The sequence below is a fragment of the Haplochromis burtoni genome, unplaced genomic scaffold (genome assembly GCF_018398535.1).
Source record: "Haplochromis burtoni strain Fernald_Lab_line unplaced genomic scaffold, NCSU_Asbu1 Contig_1013, whole genome shotgun sequence".
Lineage (NCBI taxonomy): Eukaryota > Metazoa > Chordata > Actinopteri > Cichliformes > Cichlidae > Haplochromis > Haplochromis burtoni.
Genome location: NW_024583374.1, coordinates 51,018 through 63,743, shown reverse-complemented (window position 1 = coordinate 63,743; position 12,726 = coordinate 51,018). Strand labels below are relative to the sequence as shown.

At 37.7% G+C, this 12,726-nt stretch overlaps 1 protein-coding gene and 1 long non-coding RNA gene across 2 annotated transcripts; both read right to left on the bottom strand.

Moving 5' to 3' along the window:
• Window positions 1–427: 427 nt before the first annotated feature.
• On the bottom strand, window positions 428–1,937 carry LOC106632631. Its single transcript, XR_001335948.2, has 2 exons — window positions 822–1,937; window positions 428–476 (listed from the first exon to the last, which is right to left on the bottom strand). It is a non-coding gene; the product is annotated as an uncharacterized LOC106632631 (long non-coding RNA).
• Window positions 1,938–2,130: 193 nt separating this feature from the next.
• Window positions 2,131–5,664, bottom strand: LOC102301342 (secretory phospholipase A2 receptor-like). Its single transcript, XM_014330871.2, has 4 exons — window positions 5,341–5,664; window positions 4,735–5,121; window positions 3,688–4,038; window positions 2,131–3,467 (listed from the first exon to the last, which is right to left on the bottom strand). The coding sequence occupies exons 1-4, from the start codon at window positions 5,372–5,374 to the stop codon at window positions 3,124–3,126; spliced, it is 1,116 nt and encodes a 371-aa protein (XP_014186357.2). The 5' UTR covers window positions 5,375–5,664; the 3' UTR covers window positions 2,131–3,123.
• Window positions 5,665–12,726: the final 7,062 nt, after the last annotated feature.

The following is a 12,726-nucleotide window of genomic DNA, read 5'->3' as shown; positions in this document are numbered from 1 at the left end:
TACAGATATTACTGCCCCTGCTTTAGAGAGGTGAAGTGTCTCAAGGTTTATAAGGTTGGGGAAACCTGCAGTCAGCTGAGACTGAAGAAGTCACCTGGATGAGTGACGAAACGTTTCTCCCACTGAAAACGCTACGTCCAGAAGAACAGAATCAACTCATCTGAAACCTACATATGTGAGTATCATTATTTAAAGTTCTCAAGCTTATTTTAGAAGTTCACACACTTCATTAAATGTCGATCATGCACTTCCTAAATTAGGTTTTTCTTTTTCCGTCAGTCTGTGCTTATTAATTATGCTGGAATTTGACAGTGCAGGAAAACAAAACCAGTCAGAAGTGAAGGATCTTACACTGTATACTCACAAAACAGCTGTCATGTTGCAGACAGTGTTCGGTTCCTGCATAGTGTAACCGACGATGTTTCTCTTCTTTTTTATGTCGTTAACATAGCCGAGGCAGCACTTGCCATACGAGCCTGGAGAGAAAGTTAGAGAGTAACGGAGAAATAAACCACCCCGCTTGGAAATGTTGTGGACGTCTGCCAGTCAGTGCTGTCCAGTATTATTCCCACATCCCCTCACTAAAAAAAACAACAGGTGTTCAGAAACAAAGACAAAGGAATGAGGCTTCAGGAACTGTGGTTAACCCAAGATATGGCATAAAAAACCCACCAAAAGATGGGTGCATATTTTTAGTCAGATTTTTAGAAGATACTGTGAAGAGCTGCATGGTTACATTTCTGTGAATTCTGTTAAAAGTAGATATTTAAGTGGAAATGTCACAGTTGAGTTCTGCATCCAGTCCATTCTGTTTGACTTACCTTGTGCCAGACTCAGATACGTGCAGATGAAGAGAAGAATGAAAACAAAAGCATGAAACTTCATCGCTGCTGCTGTTGTTCTTGTTGTTTTGCTCATTGCACAGAAACACTAAGAGATTAAATAAAAGAGCAAAGTCAAACAGAAAGGTGGAGGCAGAATAAATCACACCCACTGCTTTACAGATGTTGGGCAAATATACAGTTTTTTCCAAAGCAAATCCCTCCCTCTGCTCTTTCATAAGAGCACAGAGGGAGGGATTTGTTCTCATTTCTTTAGTTCAATCTAAAAAACATCCCAAAGGTGCCCTCAACAAATTTGATTCAAGCTACAACGACTACAGCAGATACAAAGTAACTGAAGGTCACGTCATTAAGAAATCAGAGAAAACATCCGTCAATGATTTGGCACAGGAACCAGGATGTGTATATTAATGAGACCAATAGTGTGATACTGAGTTCAGTATGTAGCCCACTATATTGTGCTAAATAAATCATTTTTTGGGAAATCAAAAAATATGCTAAATATTGTACTACACTAAATGAAAAATGATCACCTGTGAATAAAAATATACACAAAATGTATAATTTGTGTTGACCATCATGTCTGGTTCTGAAGAATCAACATGCTGGTTTAAAGCTTATAAAAATTGCACAAACTCTTTTTGCCTCAGCTGCTGCGTTTCCATTTTTATTTGTAAATTTTTCACTACATTACTGCATCCATTTTCCATTTTCCAAGCAGAATGTAAAGAAATGAGGGGTGGTTCTACACTGTCGCACAGACCATATGGGAAATGTGAACATGTTTAATTGCTGTGAAATTGTTGGCTCATGTGAACCATCTAGTGTTCTCTTAATTACTTAAAAAAATCCTGAACAATACACACTTTTTTACTGACACGAATGATAAAAATATTTAATGTTGAATATTTTTGTTTCAAATTTCATTATCAGTTATACCAGTGTTCCCAGTTCACAGGAAAATCTGACAACATTGTTAAACAGGGTCAGAAAAATAAAAATAAACATTTTACTTAAGTCCTTAAATTTAAATAATTATATATAAACATTGCATTTGGGGGGTTAAGACAGTTATTTACATATTAGATATTATATATTTTGACTTACCTTGTGCCAGACTCAGGTACGTGCAGATTTTATTTTTATTTTTATTTGAATTTTATTTTATTTGTATTCTTTCACTTATTGTTGCATTTGTGTTGTTGCTGCCTGTGTTTGAGTAATTTCTGTAACTGTGAGACACCTGCTGCTGCCGATCTTGGCCAGGTCTCCCTTGAAAAAGAGGTTTTTAATATCAATGGGATCTTCCTGGTTAAATAAAGGTTAATAAAATAATAATAAAAATAAATAATCTTATAATTGCTGTATACACTACAAAGCCATCACCTTATGTTATCTAACAGGTGAAGAGTTATTGAGCTAGAACAGATTCCTATTTTGTAACAAATATGTGACAGAATACAAAGAAATAAACTTCAAAAGAAGAATAAAAACAAAGAAATGCTATCGTTGTTATGTGTCGCTTGTTTCTAGCCTGGAAACAGAGAAAACATACTTTTAACAGTGTTTTTAGGCTGTGATTGTAACTCTTGTTTTTCTTTCTCCGTTGCTGCAGTCGGTCTCTGTCTCATTGGTCCAGTTCTCATAGCAGACAAAGCCGGTCATTGACCCAGAGCCACAGATCAAGAGCACAGCTGTAGCACAGTCCCAGCCAGACGTGGGCTGTGTTGGTGTTCTTGGCTGCCTCCTTCACCAGTTCCTGCTGTTCCGGGTTTGTGATGGAGACCAGGTCAAACATGCACTCTGCATTATTTTAAGGCCTCATGCTATTATTTTTCTTTCTTTAATCAAAGGTTTTTGTTTCTCTTTGTATGTTGTTTTTTTTAAATAAAAAATTGTTACTTGCTCAGGATAAGTATTACTATAAATCTTGTATCTTTGTCAGATTATGGAAAGTTTATATAAGCATACAAATGCTGTGGTATATTTTACTCTACAGTACGTATCACTTTTAAACTTCTTTAGGAATAAAGCATTCTACAGTTTGAAAAATAAAAAACAGCTTCTAACACATTAGCTTTGAGGACCAAATGTTGCCTTGGTCCCTGATGTATCCCACCCACTAACAGGCTCTATGATGAAGAGATAATCAGTGTAATTCACCTTACATGTCCGGGGTCATAATTTTATGCCTGATCAACTTAAATGATTGTTATGTGTCATCTGTTTCTAGTATTGGCACATTTTTAACCCATGGCTGCTACACTGCTTTTAAAACCAGTCACAGAGAACAGATGAAGTTAAACTTCTCTTCATCATCTTTCTTCAACCATTTATGTTCTCCTCCTGTCTCCATGGCTACAGCCAGGTTGCAATGTCCAGTGTCTGTCTCATTGGCCCAGTTCTGATAGCAGGCAAGCTGGTCATTGACCCAGAACCACAGATCGAGAGCGCAGCTGTAGCGCAGTCCCAGCCAGACATACGGAGTGGTGGCATTCTTGGCTTTCTCCTTCACCAATTCTTGCTGTTCACTGCTTGTGATGGAGACCAGGCCATCATGGTGCTTTCTGCAGTAAATTAAGGCGTCGTCCCAATTTTTGCTTTCATTGATCAGGATCCATTTTTCTGTCATGAAAGAACACATGATGTTCGTTTATAAGAACAGAAGAAAACTCCATAGTAGTTTGTGTTATTTAGCTTGATGATGAAACTTATACCAGCGTTCCTCATGTACACTTCTTTCAGTGAGAATAAGAAAGATTTAAAAAATTATTTTAACATTTATTCCTTCAGTAAGAAAACTGACAGAAACCAGATGTAAAAGCTGAATCTTTGCAAATCTCACCATCATAGCAGAAGAAAGGTTTTGTGTTGTTACAATCATCAGCGCTCCATTTTCCTTCTTTGTTTAATGCAATCATCGCACACTTCCTGGTGCCGCTGTCAGTTTTAGACAGCTCTACAGGCAACTCATGCACACTTTCCCAGTGTCTGTAAGAAGAATTACTCCCATCTGACCACCTCCAGGTGTCTCTGAACAGACCGATCCATGATGGTGGTTTACCAGATAATTTACTGACTGCTTCCTTTAACTGTTCTGCTCCACTGGCCAGGTCTGTGTGGTGCTGTCTGCAGTAGCTCTGAGCCTCACGCCACTTTTTTTTTGTGTCAATCAAATGGAGTGATTTGTTTTGTTCTGTGGAATAAAGAGAAAAAAGTGTCACAAGAAATGCAAATTTTTTGATCTCAGACAATAGTTTTTTTTCATGAAAACTGGAAAATATTAACCTGGAATACTGAAAATTGTGATCCTTTCATTGTGCTGTATTGTAACAATAAGATCAATAATTAATGACTAGCTCAATAATTCACACTGCATGTCGAAACAACCCACTAACAAAAAATGCGACTTAAAAAAAGAGTCCAAAGCTGAAGTATGATTGTAAAAATACTTTCATGTTTTACTCTCTGTAGCAACGTTAGGGGAATACCCACTGCTGTGACATCGTGCTCAGGATGTCTTTGCTCTGTGTGGCAGAGAAACAGTTCTCTGAAGTTTTATTATTTTCCAGTTAAATTTACACAATTTATTTCCTTTCCTTTTCATAGTCTTTTATTTTAGGTCACGAGCAGTTGTCTAAGCATTTCACTGCATATCGTACTGTGTATGACTGTGAATGTGACAAATAAAATTTGAATTTGAATTTTATGTTATTTTGTGTAATACCATTTGGCACCACAAGATGGTGCAGTAAATCAATGAAACATACAGCCTGCTCTGCTCTAAAAAAAAAAAAAAAAGCAGTGCTTCTTTTCATATTCATTAGAGGTGAATTATATTTAAATATGAACAGTTATTTAATTAATTAATAAATGATTGCCTTATTCTCACCATTATAGCAGACAAAAGCGTGATTGTTAGAACAGCCAACATCCACCAGCCCATCAGGGCTTTTAATCCGTCCACAGTTCTCAAGATGTTCAGGTTTATCATTAGGTTCCCCTACTTTCCATTTCATCTCTTTATCATGGAACTCCACTCCTGGCAGAGACCAGTGCCACATCCTGTTTTCTCTTCCTGAGATGCTGTACAGCCCAATCCAGGCGTTTGCTTGATTCTCTGTAGAATCTATGTACAGAGTCTCCCTATATGTCACGTCAGGCACTGTGGCCAGGTCTTTATATCCTTCTCTACAGTAGCTCTGAGCTTCGTCCCATGTTTTAGGCTCTTTAATAAAATAGTACTCATAGCGCTGGCATGAAAACAAGGAACACTGACCTAAAAAGAAAAAAACAAATATACACCTTCATAAATGTATAAACATAATGATGTCAGAGAAGTCATTAAGAAAGTTAAATCAGGAGGGAAGACATCACATAAAGAAAGCAACACATGCCTAAAACGAGTAGTTTCAGTGCTTTTAGTGATTACACAGTAACAGCGCACTAATCTGAAGTGAATTATTTTGTAGTTTTTCCAGTAAAATGATCTACTTACCCATTAGAATGAGCAGAAAAGGTCTCCAGTGCATCTTTGCTCTGTTTGATAGACCCAGTATTTCAGTGTGTGGTTAGTTTTTTTAAAATTGTTGTTGTTTTTAGAAGTGGAGAAAAGACAATTGTCAAAGTTAATATGGTTTCACTGCTTTGTCTAAGAAAGCTCAATAGAAGGATGGATAGAAATAACAAAGGAGGGAAATGTGCAGATGATAAAAATGCAACTAAACAAGGAAAATAAACAAGAAGCTGAGACTTTTTGTTTTGTTTTGCAATTTCACAGCTTGGAACAGCCGTTTTAACACAAACTGTTTTACTGCAGGACTATTTTATCACTGCCTTATATTGATATTTTTGTTTCTGTCATTATAGCCACCCCCTGTGACAGCAAACAAGAATAAACCATGGGCTCTACATTTAATATGTGAAAATACATTAATATCAATCTCTAAAGAAATACATTTTAACCTCTATTCTGAGCCAATAATGTCAAATTACACTACAAAGTTTCTACTTACGTCAGGTTGTTCCTCTGTCCCTGCTTCACTCTGATCTGTTCTTATTCTGGGTCATTGAATGAAACATTCAGCTCTAACAAGAGGATTCTGTATTATGTATTTGAACATTCAAAACAGAAGTCAGTCATTCACAATCTAATCTAGATGAAGCCATGGAAAACAGGAAAGACGACAGGCCGATCTTAAATTCAAAACCGGACCAGGAAATGTGCAGCTATTGCACATTTAAAAAACAAAAACATTTCAATAAATTCAAATTATCTGTCAACATAATGCCTTTCATCCACTTTGAAGGTGAGATTCATATCATATGGTTATTTATAGCTACTCTAAAGATGCAGCATTTGACATCTGCTTTCTATCGGTGTACTTTATGAAGATGAACTGAAACTTTTACTCCCACAAATCCCTTTTTTCCTATTTAAAAAGCACACACAGCTGGTGGGTGTCAGCCACGTGAGCCAGTGATAATACTCAAGTGTGTGACTATCTGTGATGTGTCAAATTCTAGTAGATTTATATCAAAGTTTGCAGTGATCAGTAAATCTAATTGTGGTGGAGGTGTGGTCCCTGGATCAACTGCAGGGGACGGGTGGTGCCAGGGAGGTTGGTGGGTCAGGTGGGGATGATTTGTGATGAGGTTTTCCCCTTTTTCAGTGATGTCGCAGACCGGAGATGGAGGAGGAGGGTGCAGCTGACTGCAGAACTGGCTGCCGTGGGTGCTGAGAGTGAAAGTGTCACTGAGCGATTAATAAACCCATAAAGGTGAACACGGGGTGCTGGCTCCTTTACAGTTGTTTACAAATCATTTTTATAGCAAATGAAAAAGAAACCAAGTGTTTGTTCCATCACTTACCTTGAATAAGAGGGACAGGAGACCAGCCACAAAGGCTGGCACATCCCACATCGATGGAGACAACACTGAATGTCACACCGCTCAGAGAAAAACACTGAAACATGACTGTAGAAAAATGTGGTCCACACCGAACAGTCATTAAAAACATACGAACAGAATTATATTAAGGTTTGTAACTTCATCATGCACATATTGTTATTAGACTTTGTTGGTTCTCGCTGGATGAAACTGGATGCAAAGAAGATTAAAATCTCGTAGTGACTGGTTGGGTCGCTGCAGTTTTTCATGTTGGTCTGCAAACACAAAGTGTCACAAGGAAAAACACTCATTCTTATCAATGTTATATAGATCAATATTTAAGTATAATTTCCCAATAATACACATCTTATGTGTAGTGAGGTGTTTTATACTAGTGTGGTCATCCTGTAATAAATATATAACAGTGTTCAAAGAAGTAAACGGAGAATAAACACAAAAGAAAAGTTATTATTGTTTGTAGCCTGGACGATGCAACAATATTGTATTTTTCCAGACTTGCTAGAAATAAAAGGTCTATCACCGGTAAGCCTGTCAGAAAGAATAGATGAAGTTTAACTCTTCATCTGTTTTCTTGGACCACTCGTCTTCTCCTGCTTGCTTCTACAGACATGTCAAACTGTCCAGTCTCTGTCTCATTGGTCCAGTTATCATAGCAGAGAAGCTGATCATTGACCCAGAACCAGAGATCAAGAGCACAGCTGTAGCACAGTCCCAGCCAGATGTGTTGGTGTTCTTGGCTGCCTCCTTCACCAGTTCCTGCTGTTCCATGTTCATGATGGAGACCAGGTCAAAGGTGCACTCTGCAGTAATTTCAGGCCTCATCCCGTTATTTGCTTTCTTTGATCGTGATCAACATTTCTGCCATGAGTAAACACAGATGTTTGGTTGAATCTGAGGACATCGGGCTTCAGTAAGAACGACATTAAAATGTGAGGCGAAACAAAACAGGGCAAAAAAGACAAACAGAAGAAAAAGTACGAGTTAGGCTTTACGTTTTGACTTTAACATTTTCCCCGTATCATCTTTACTTTTCTTACTTTACTTCATTGTTTGCTTTCTTCATTTCAATATGGCATCTTACTTAAAATTCTAAAATTAATTAAGTAAGAATGCTGACAAAGACCTTATTTAGAAATCTCACCATCATAGCAAAAGAAAGGTTTTGTGTTGTTACAATCATCAGCGCTCCATTTTCCTTCTTTGTTTAATGCAGTCATTGCACATTTCGTAGTGCCACTGTCAGTTTTAGACAGCTCTACAGGCAACTCATGCACACTTTCCCAGTGTCTGTAAGAACAGTCACTCCCACTTGACCGCCTCTGGGTGTTTTTGAATGATAACTAATAAGTAAAAAGTTATATCAAAACTAAGAGAGTGAAAATGGTGAGTGAAGAGAAAATACTCAAGTAAAACCCTCAGCAGCTTAAACCTGTTGCAGTGTAGCTGGAAGCAGCTCTCCAAACTGGGAGCTGGAACGGCAAGGGCGGGGTAAGTGGTCAGATTAGATCAGATTGGTGATCTAATTGATCACCAATCTGATCCAAGGGGTGCTGTGATGCAAAGAGCTGCCGAGTACAAACCAGCTTCAGGATGAAGGAGTGCATTGCCAGAGGATGGAGGTGGCAGACAACAGGACGGCTGAGGGAAGGAAAACAAAGGCTGAATAAATGTTTCTATGAACAAAACCCTCTTTCTGTGAAACTGTGGTGGCCAGCACTAACTGTGGTTAGCTGAAGACTTGGCAAAGAGTCGTGGTGAGCACTGCTCATCAGTAATGGCAGCTCAGTTGCCAGCAGGTGTGGAGACACACAGGAATGCAGCGACTCCACCCAGGGGTGGAAATGACGACTCGGTGGAAAAACCCAAGCACTCACCTGGACCATGACAATTTCATGTTAGCACTACTGGCACCACTTTCTCTGGTTTATAAAATATAGTCTATTTCGAGGAAGAACAGTAAAGAAAGCATGGAAATGTACAGACTTTACTATTGTTACTTCAAGTTTTAGGAATATCTGCCTCCATTCACTGTAAAAAACAAACAAACAAACAAACAAACAAATAAAAAAGACTTCAAATAAACATTTTTATAAAAGAAAATGGTAAAAACATTCAGACCTGGACATTGGTCTTCATTTGTCTTTGATTGTCTCCCTTTTGTGGGCTAAGGAAGAATTTACTGCTGGAACAGGAGGACTGTAATCTGCATTTGAATATTAAAAAAATAAGTCTGAATTCCATTACATCCTTCAACATCTAATTTACATAATCCCAAACTGCTCAACCCGACTCTGTTCCTCTGATATACTTCTTCCTAATCCTGTCCTTTCTGGTCACTCTCAGCAAACATCTCAACATCTTGAGCTCTGCCTCCTTCAGGTTTGGCTCCTGTCTTTCTGTCAGTACCACTGTCTCCACCGTCCTTCTGTGGAGTGCACATTTTCAAGCCCCAACGCTTTTTAAGTGTTTTGACTACCACCATGCTGGTTTTGCTGGAGCCATAGAGTACTGCATTTGTTGAGGGTAGAGTGCTAAGCTATCAGCTAATGCTTTGTTATTATGAAGCTACATCCACTATCTGTACAAGTGCATCGGAAACAGACAATAAAATACAGTATAAGCCACCAAATCTCAAGAAAAAGCTTTTTGGATCATCTGTATCATTCAGCGAGCTAAACATAGTGAACAGTCTCAGGTTCTGTGAGCTGAGGTGAGGTCCACACACAGGTCAGCTATAGCCACCACTAGGAAAACAGATCTCCTCCATACCTGCTCATGCCCAGGAGGACGGGGCTGTGCCCCCCCCCACACACCCTCTAGCAGATCATTACATGAAGGAACCTTTTAAAAACAAGCGCGTCCATGCTCACAGGTGTACCACGGGTGATCACACACGCAAACTACACCCTTTTTGGCTCCTACCTCAAAGCACACTGTGCGCTCTCGATCTTACGTGCTGCACAATAATGTTTAATATTTAGTATTTACAGTTATATTCCCATAGATCATCGTGATGTTGTTTATTCTATAGCTCTCGTTTTCTTCTGCTTGTTTTCTTTTTTCATTCCCAACAGGTGAAATTAAAAAAGTATCTACTGTTATCTATTGTTAGCTAGTTTCTTGTGATGGTGTTGTTTTTATTATGTTGCTCTTTGTTTTTTGTTTTCTCTTCTGGTTTTTCATCTCCATACAGGTGATCCAGTTGTTTTGTTTGTTTTTCTTTTTTTTCCCTTCCCCCCTTTCTCACCTTCTCTTCTCCCCTCTATTTTTCTTTCTCTCCCTCTCTTTCTGTCATTCTTTCTCCCTGTCCAATCCCCCAGTCATGTCTGTCTTATCTTTAAAAAACGAAAATAAAATAAATACATAATTATAATAAAGGTCAAATGGACCAATATGGCAAGTCCATGATGATCCACTTGGTAAAGTAAATCCACTTGGCATCTTTCTTGGCCTTCAGACAACAATTGTGATGGCTAAAGATCCAAACGGGACACACACAAAAAAAAAGGAAAACAGAAAAACGAAAACACAAGAAACACAATCATAAAATCAAAACAGGAACCAAGACTCAAAAATATTAGTTCTGTATTTCTCAAAATTCTGTTTAAGATACCATTTTGTATAAAATCCTGTGAAAGTTATTATCACCAAAATTAAATTGACTAAATAAATAAACTTGCTTTTTAAATCTAGTAAAGGAGTAAGGTATACTGCCAGTGAGAGGCAAGTGTCCAAAGTTTTTATCAGTTACATGAAATTGCCAAAATGAAGCCTTATTTTCCTCCTAAAGACCTAGAAAAACTCATTCATGCGTCCATCACCTCTAGCCTGGACTACTGCACGTCTCTCTATTTAAACAGCCTTCTCTCCAGCGTTTGCAGTTAGTCTAACACTTGTCTTTTAACAGGTGTTAGTATGTATGAACACATCACTCAGGCTTTACACTGTACATTATCGTACTGATTTTAAGATTCTTATAAGATTCTAATTATACATAACAAACATGACAAACTCAGAATTTACATTTAAAGAAAAGTAACTGCAAAAAACAACAGGAGCCCTTAGAGAGCCCCGAAGGGCAAGGGCTACACAAAAACACTGACGTTTATACTGAGATGGAAATCTGGTGTAGTGTATTCATCTTTTTGTGTCATTGTGAACTCATTTAATGTGTATTGAAAAAAAATGTTTCAAAGAGCTGAAAGAAAGTTCTATATAACCCCTAATAACTAATATATCATTTAAAAGTTTGGATATGATCCTTTGGAAACTAAAGCTTTATCCTAAATTTTATGACCCTGACCTTGTACCTATACATAAGGTGTAGTTTATAATCTTTAACCAGATTTTGGCTTATATGAGCTAAAAGGAAACCTTGAGATTCTCTTGAAATTTGAAGCTCAAGGTCAGATGCTTAGCCACACTAGGCCTAGTATACTTTGAAGTTTGAAAATGCTTCACAAAAAATTGTGAGTAATATAAAGTTTTCACTGATTTTGGGCAAAAAGAAATCTGCCTGTGCTGTTCTTGCTATCTACCCTCACATAAAATTTGAACATACTTTGAAAACTGTGGTGACTCGACAGATGGACAGACAGACAAAAAAACTAAACAAATGAAACCAATTACATACTCACTCCCTTCAGGGGGAGAAAAGAGTTTTACTTGCCTTTAATCATTCAAGCACTCATTTTCATCAAATTTAGAGACTGTGGAGCTCTCTTTAGAGCATTCAGAGGGTGTGCTCAACATTTACAACGAGCTGCACCTCTGGGCAACACTTTTGCCATCTGTCACATTAAACAAATGTCCAGGACAAACGTCCCAACCTTTTCTTTTTTATAAAACTTATAGTTGTTGGGCTGAATCAGATAACCCTGAACCATCCTTTAGTTGTTCTGCTGTAGGTTTGCGCTGCTGGTTGACTTCCCATGATGCACTGAAAATGTCTTCCCCTCTTTTCTCTCCCAGTGCGTTTATTTACACCACCGCTGCATGGCAATGTTTGTCTGCTGCCACAGTCTGCGTTTTATCCAAGATCTCTCTAAGCGGTCCGTTTCTCTCGTCTCTCACCTCTATACTGGTCAAGCTGGATGCTAGCTGCCCCACCCTGAGCCTATAGGACAGCTAAAGGTCCTTCCTGTTAAAATCGAGTTCCTCCTTCCCACCAAGTGCTGTGCTTAAAGATTCGTTTGATCATTTGGCTTGTCTATTTCATATTGTAGGGTCTTTACAATAGAAAAAGCCAAAGGAAAACTTTAAAGTGGTGCTATATAAATAAAACTTTATTGAATTTCTTATTGAATTTAAATAATATTATTAAAAATATTTAGAAAAGGGAAAATTCACAATTCTTAAGTTTTTTTGACTGAACTTTTACCCATTTCCAGACATTCATTTTTAACATCTGCTGGTGAAACTCAAAATGTACTTACATCGTCACATGAGCTTAGTTTTAATGCAAAACTGGATTAAGGTTGAGTGTGAGGAAAATGTGAGTCATTTTTGTGGAAAAACATATCAAATAACGATCTTATAGAAAACAAGAAAACTGCAAAGACATGTGTGCAGTTTGAAAAATTGCACATAAACGTCAGTCAGTGTTTGGCAGTCAAACTGAGCAGAATAAAGGCTAAAAAACCTAAAAGAAATCTTTAAAAGAGAGATCAGACGTTTAAATAATTTTGGCAGATTATTTTTTTTATTTTTTTTTAAAGCTAATACATTTGTTAAATTACATTTTGGTTTCAATCATCCAACTGACTGATGACCACTTTGCACATCACGTACCATTAACCAAATGATGACAATGAAAAAACATCAGCATGACAATATCAATCACACTATTGTGATTTCTTTTTTCTGAAACACGCCTGTTGTTAAATTTAAAAAAAAAATGGAAATTGAGGTTTGGCCATCCAAAAGAAGCACACTGACTGTGTTTACAGCGGTGTGGTCAACAGGTTTGCCACAC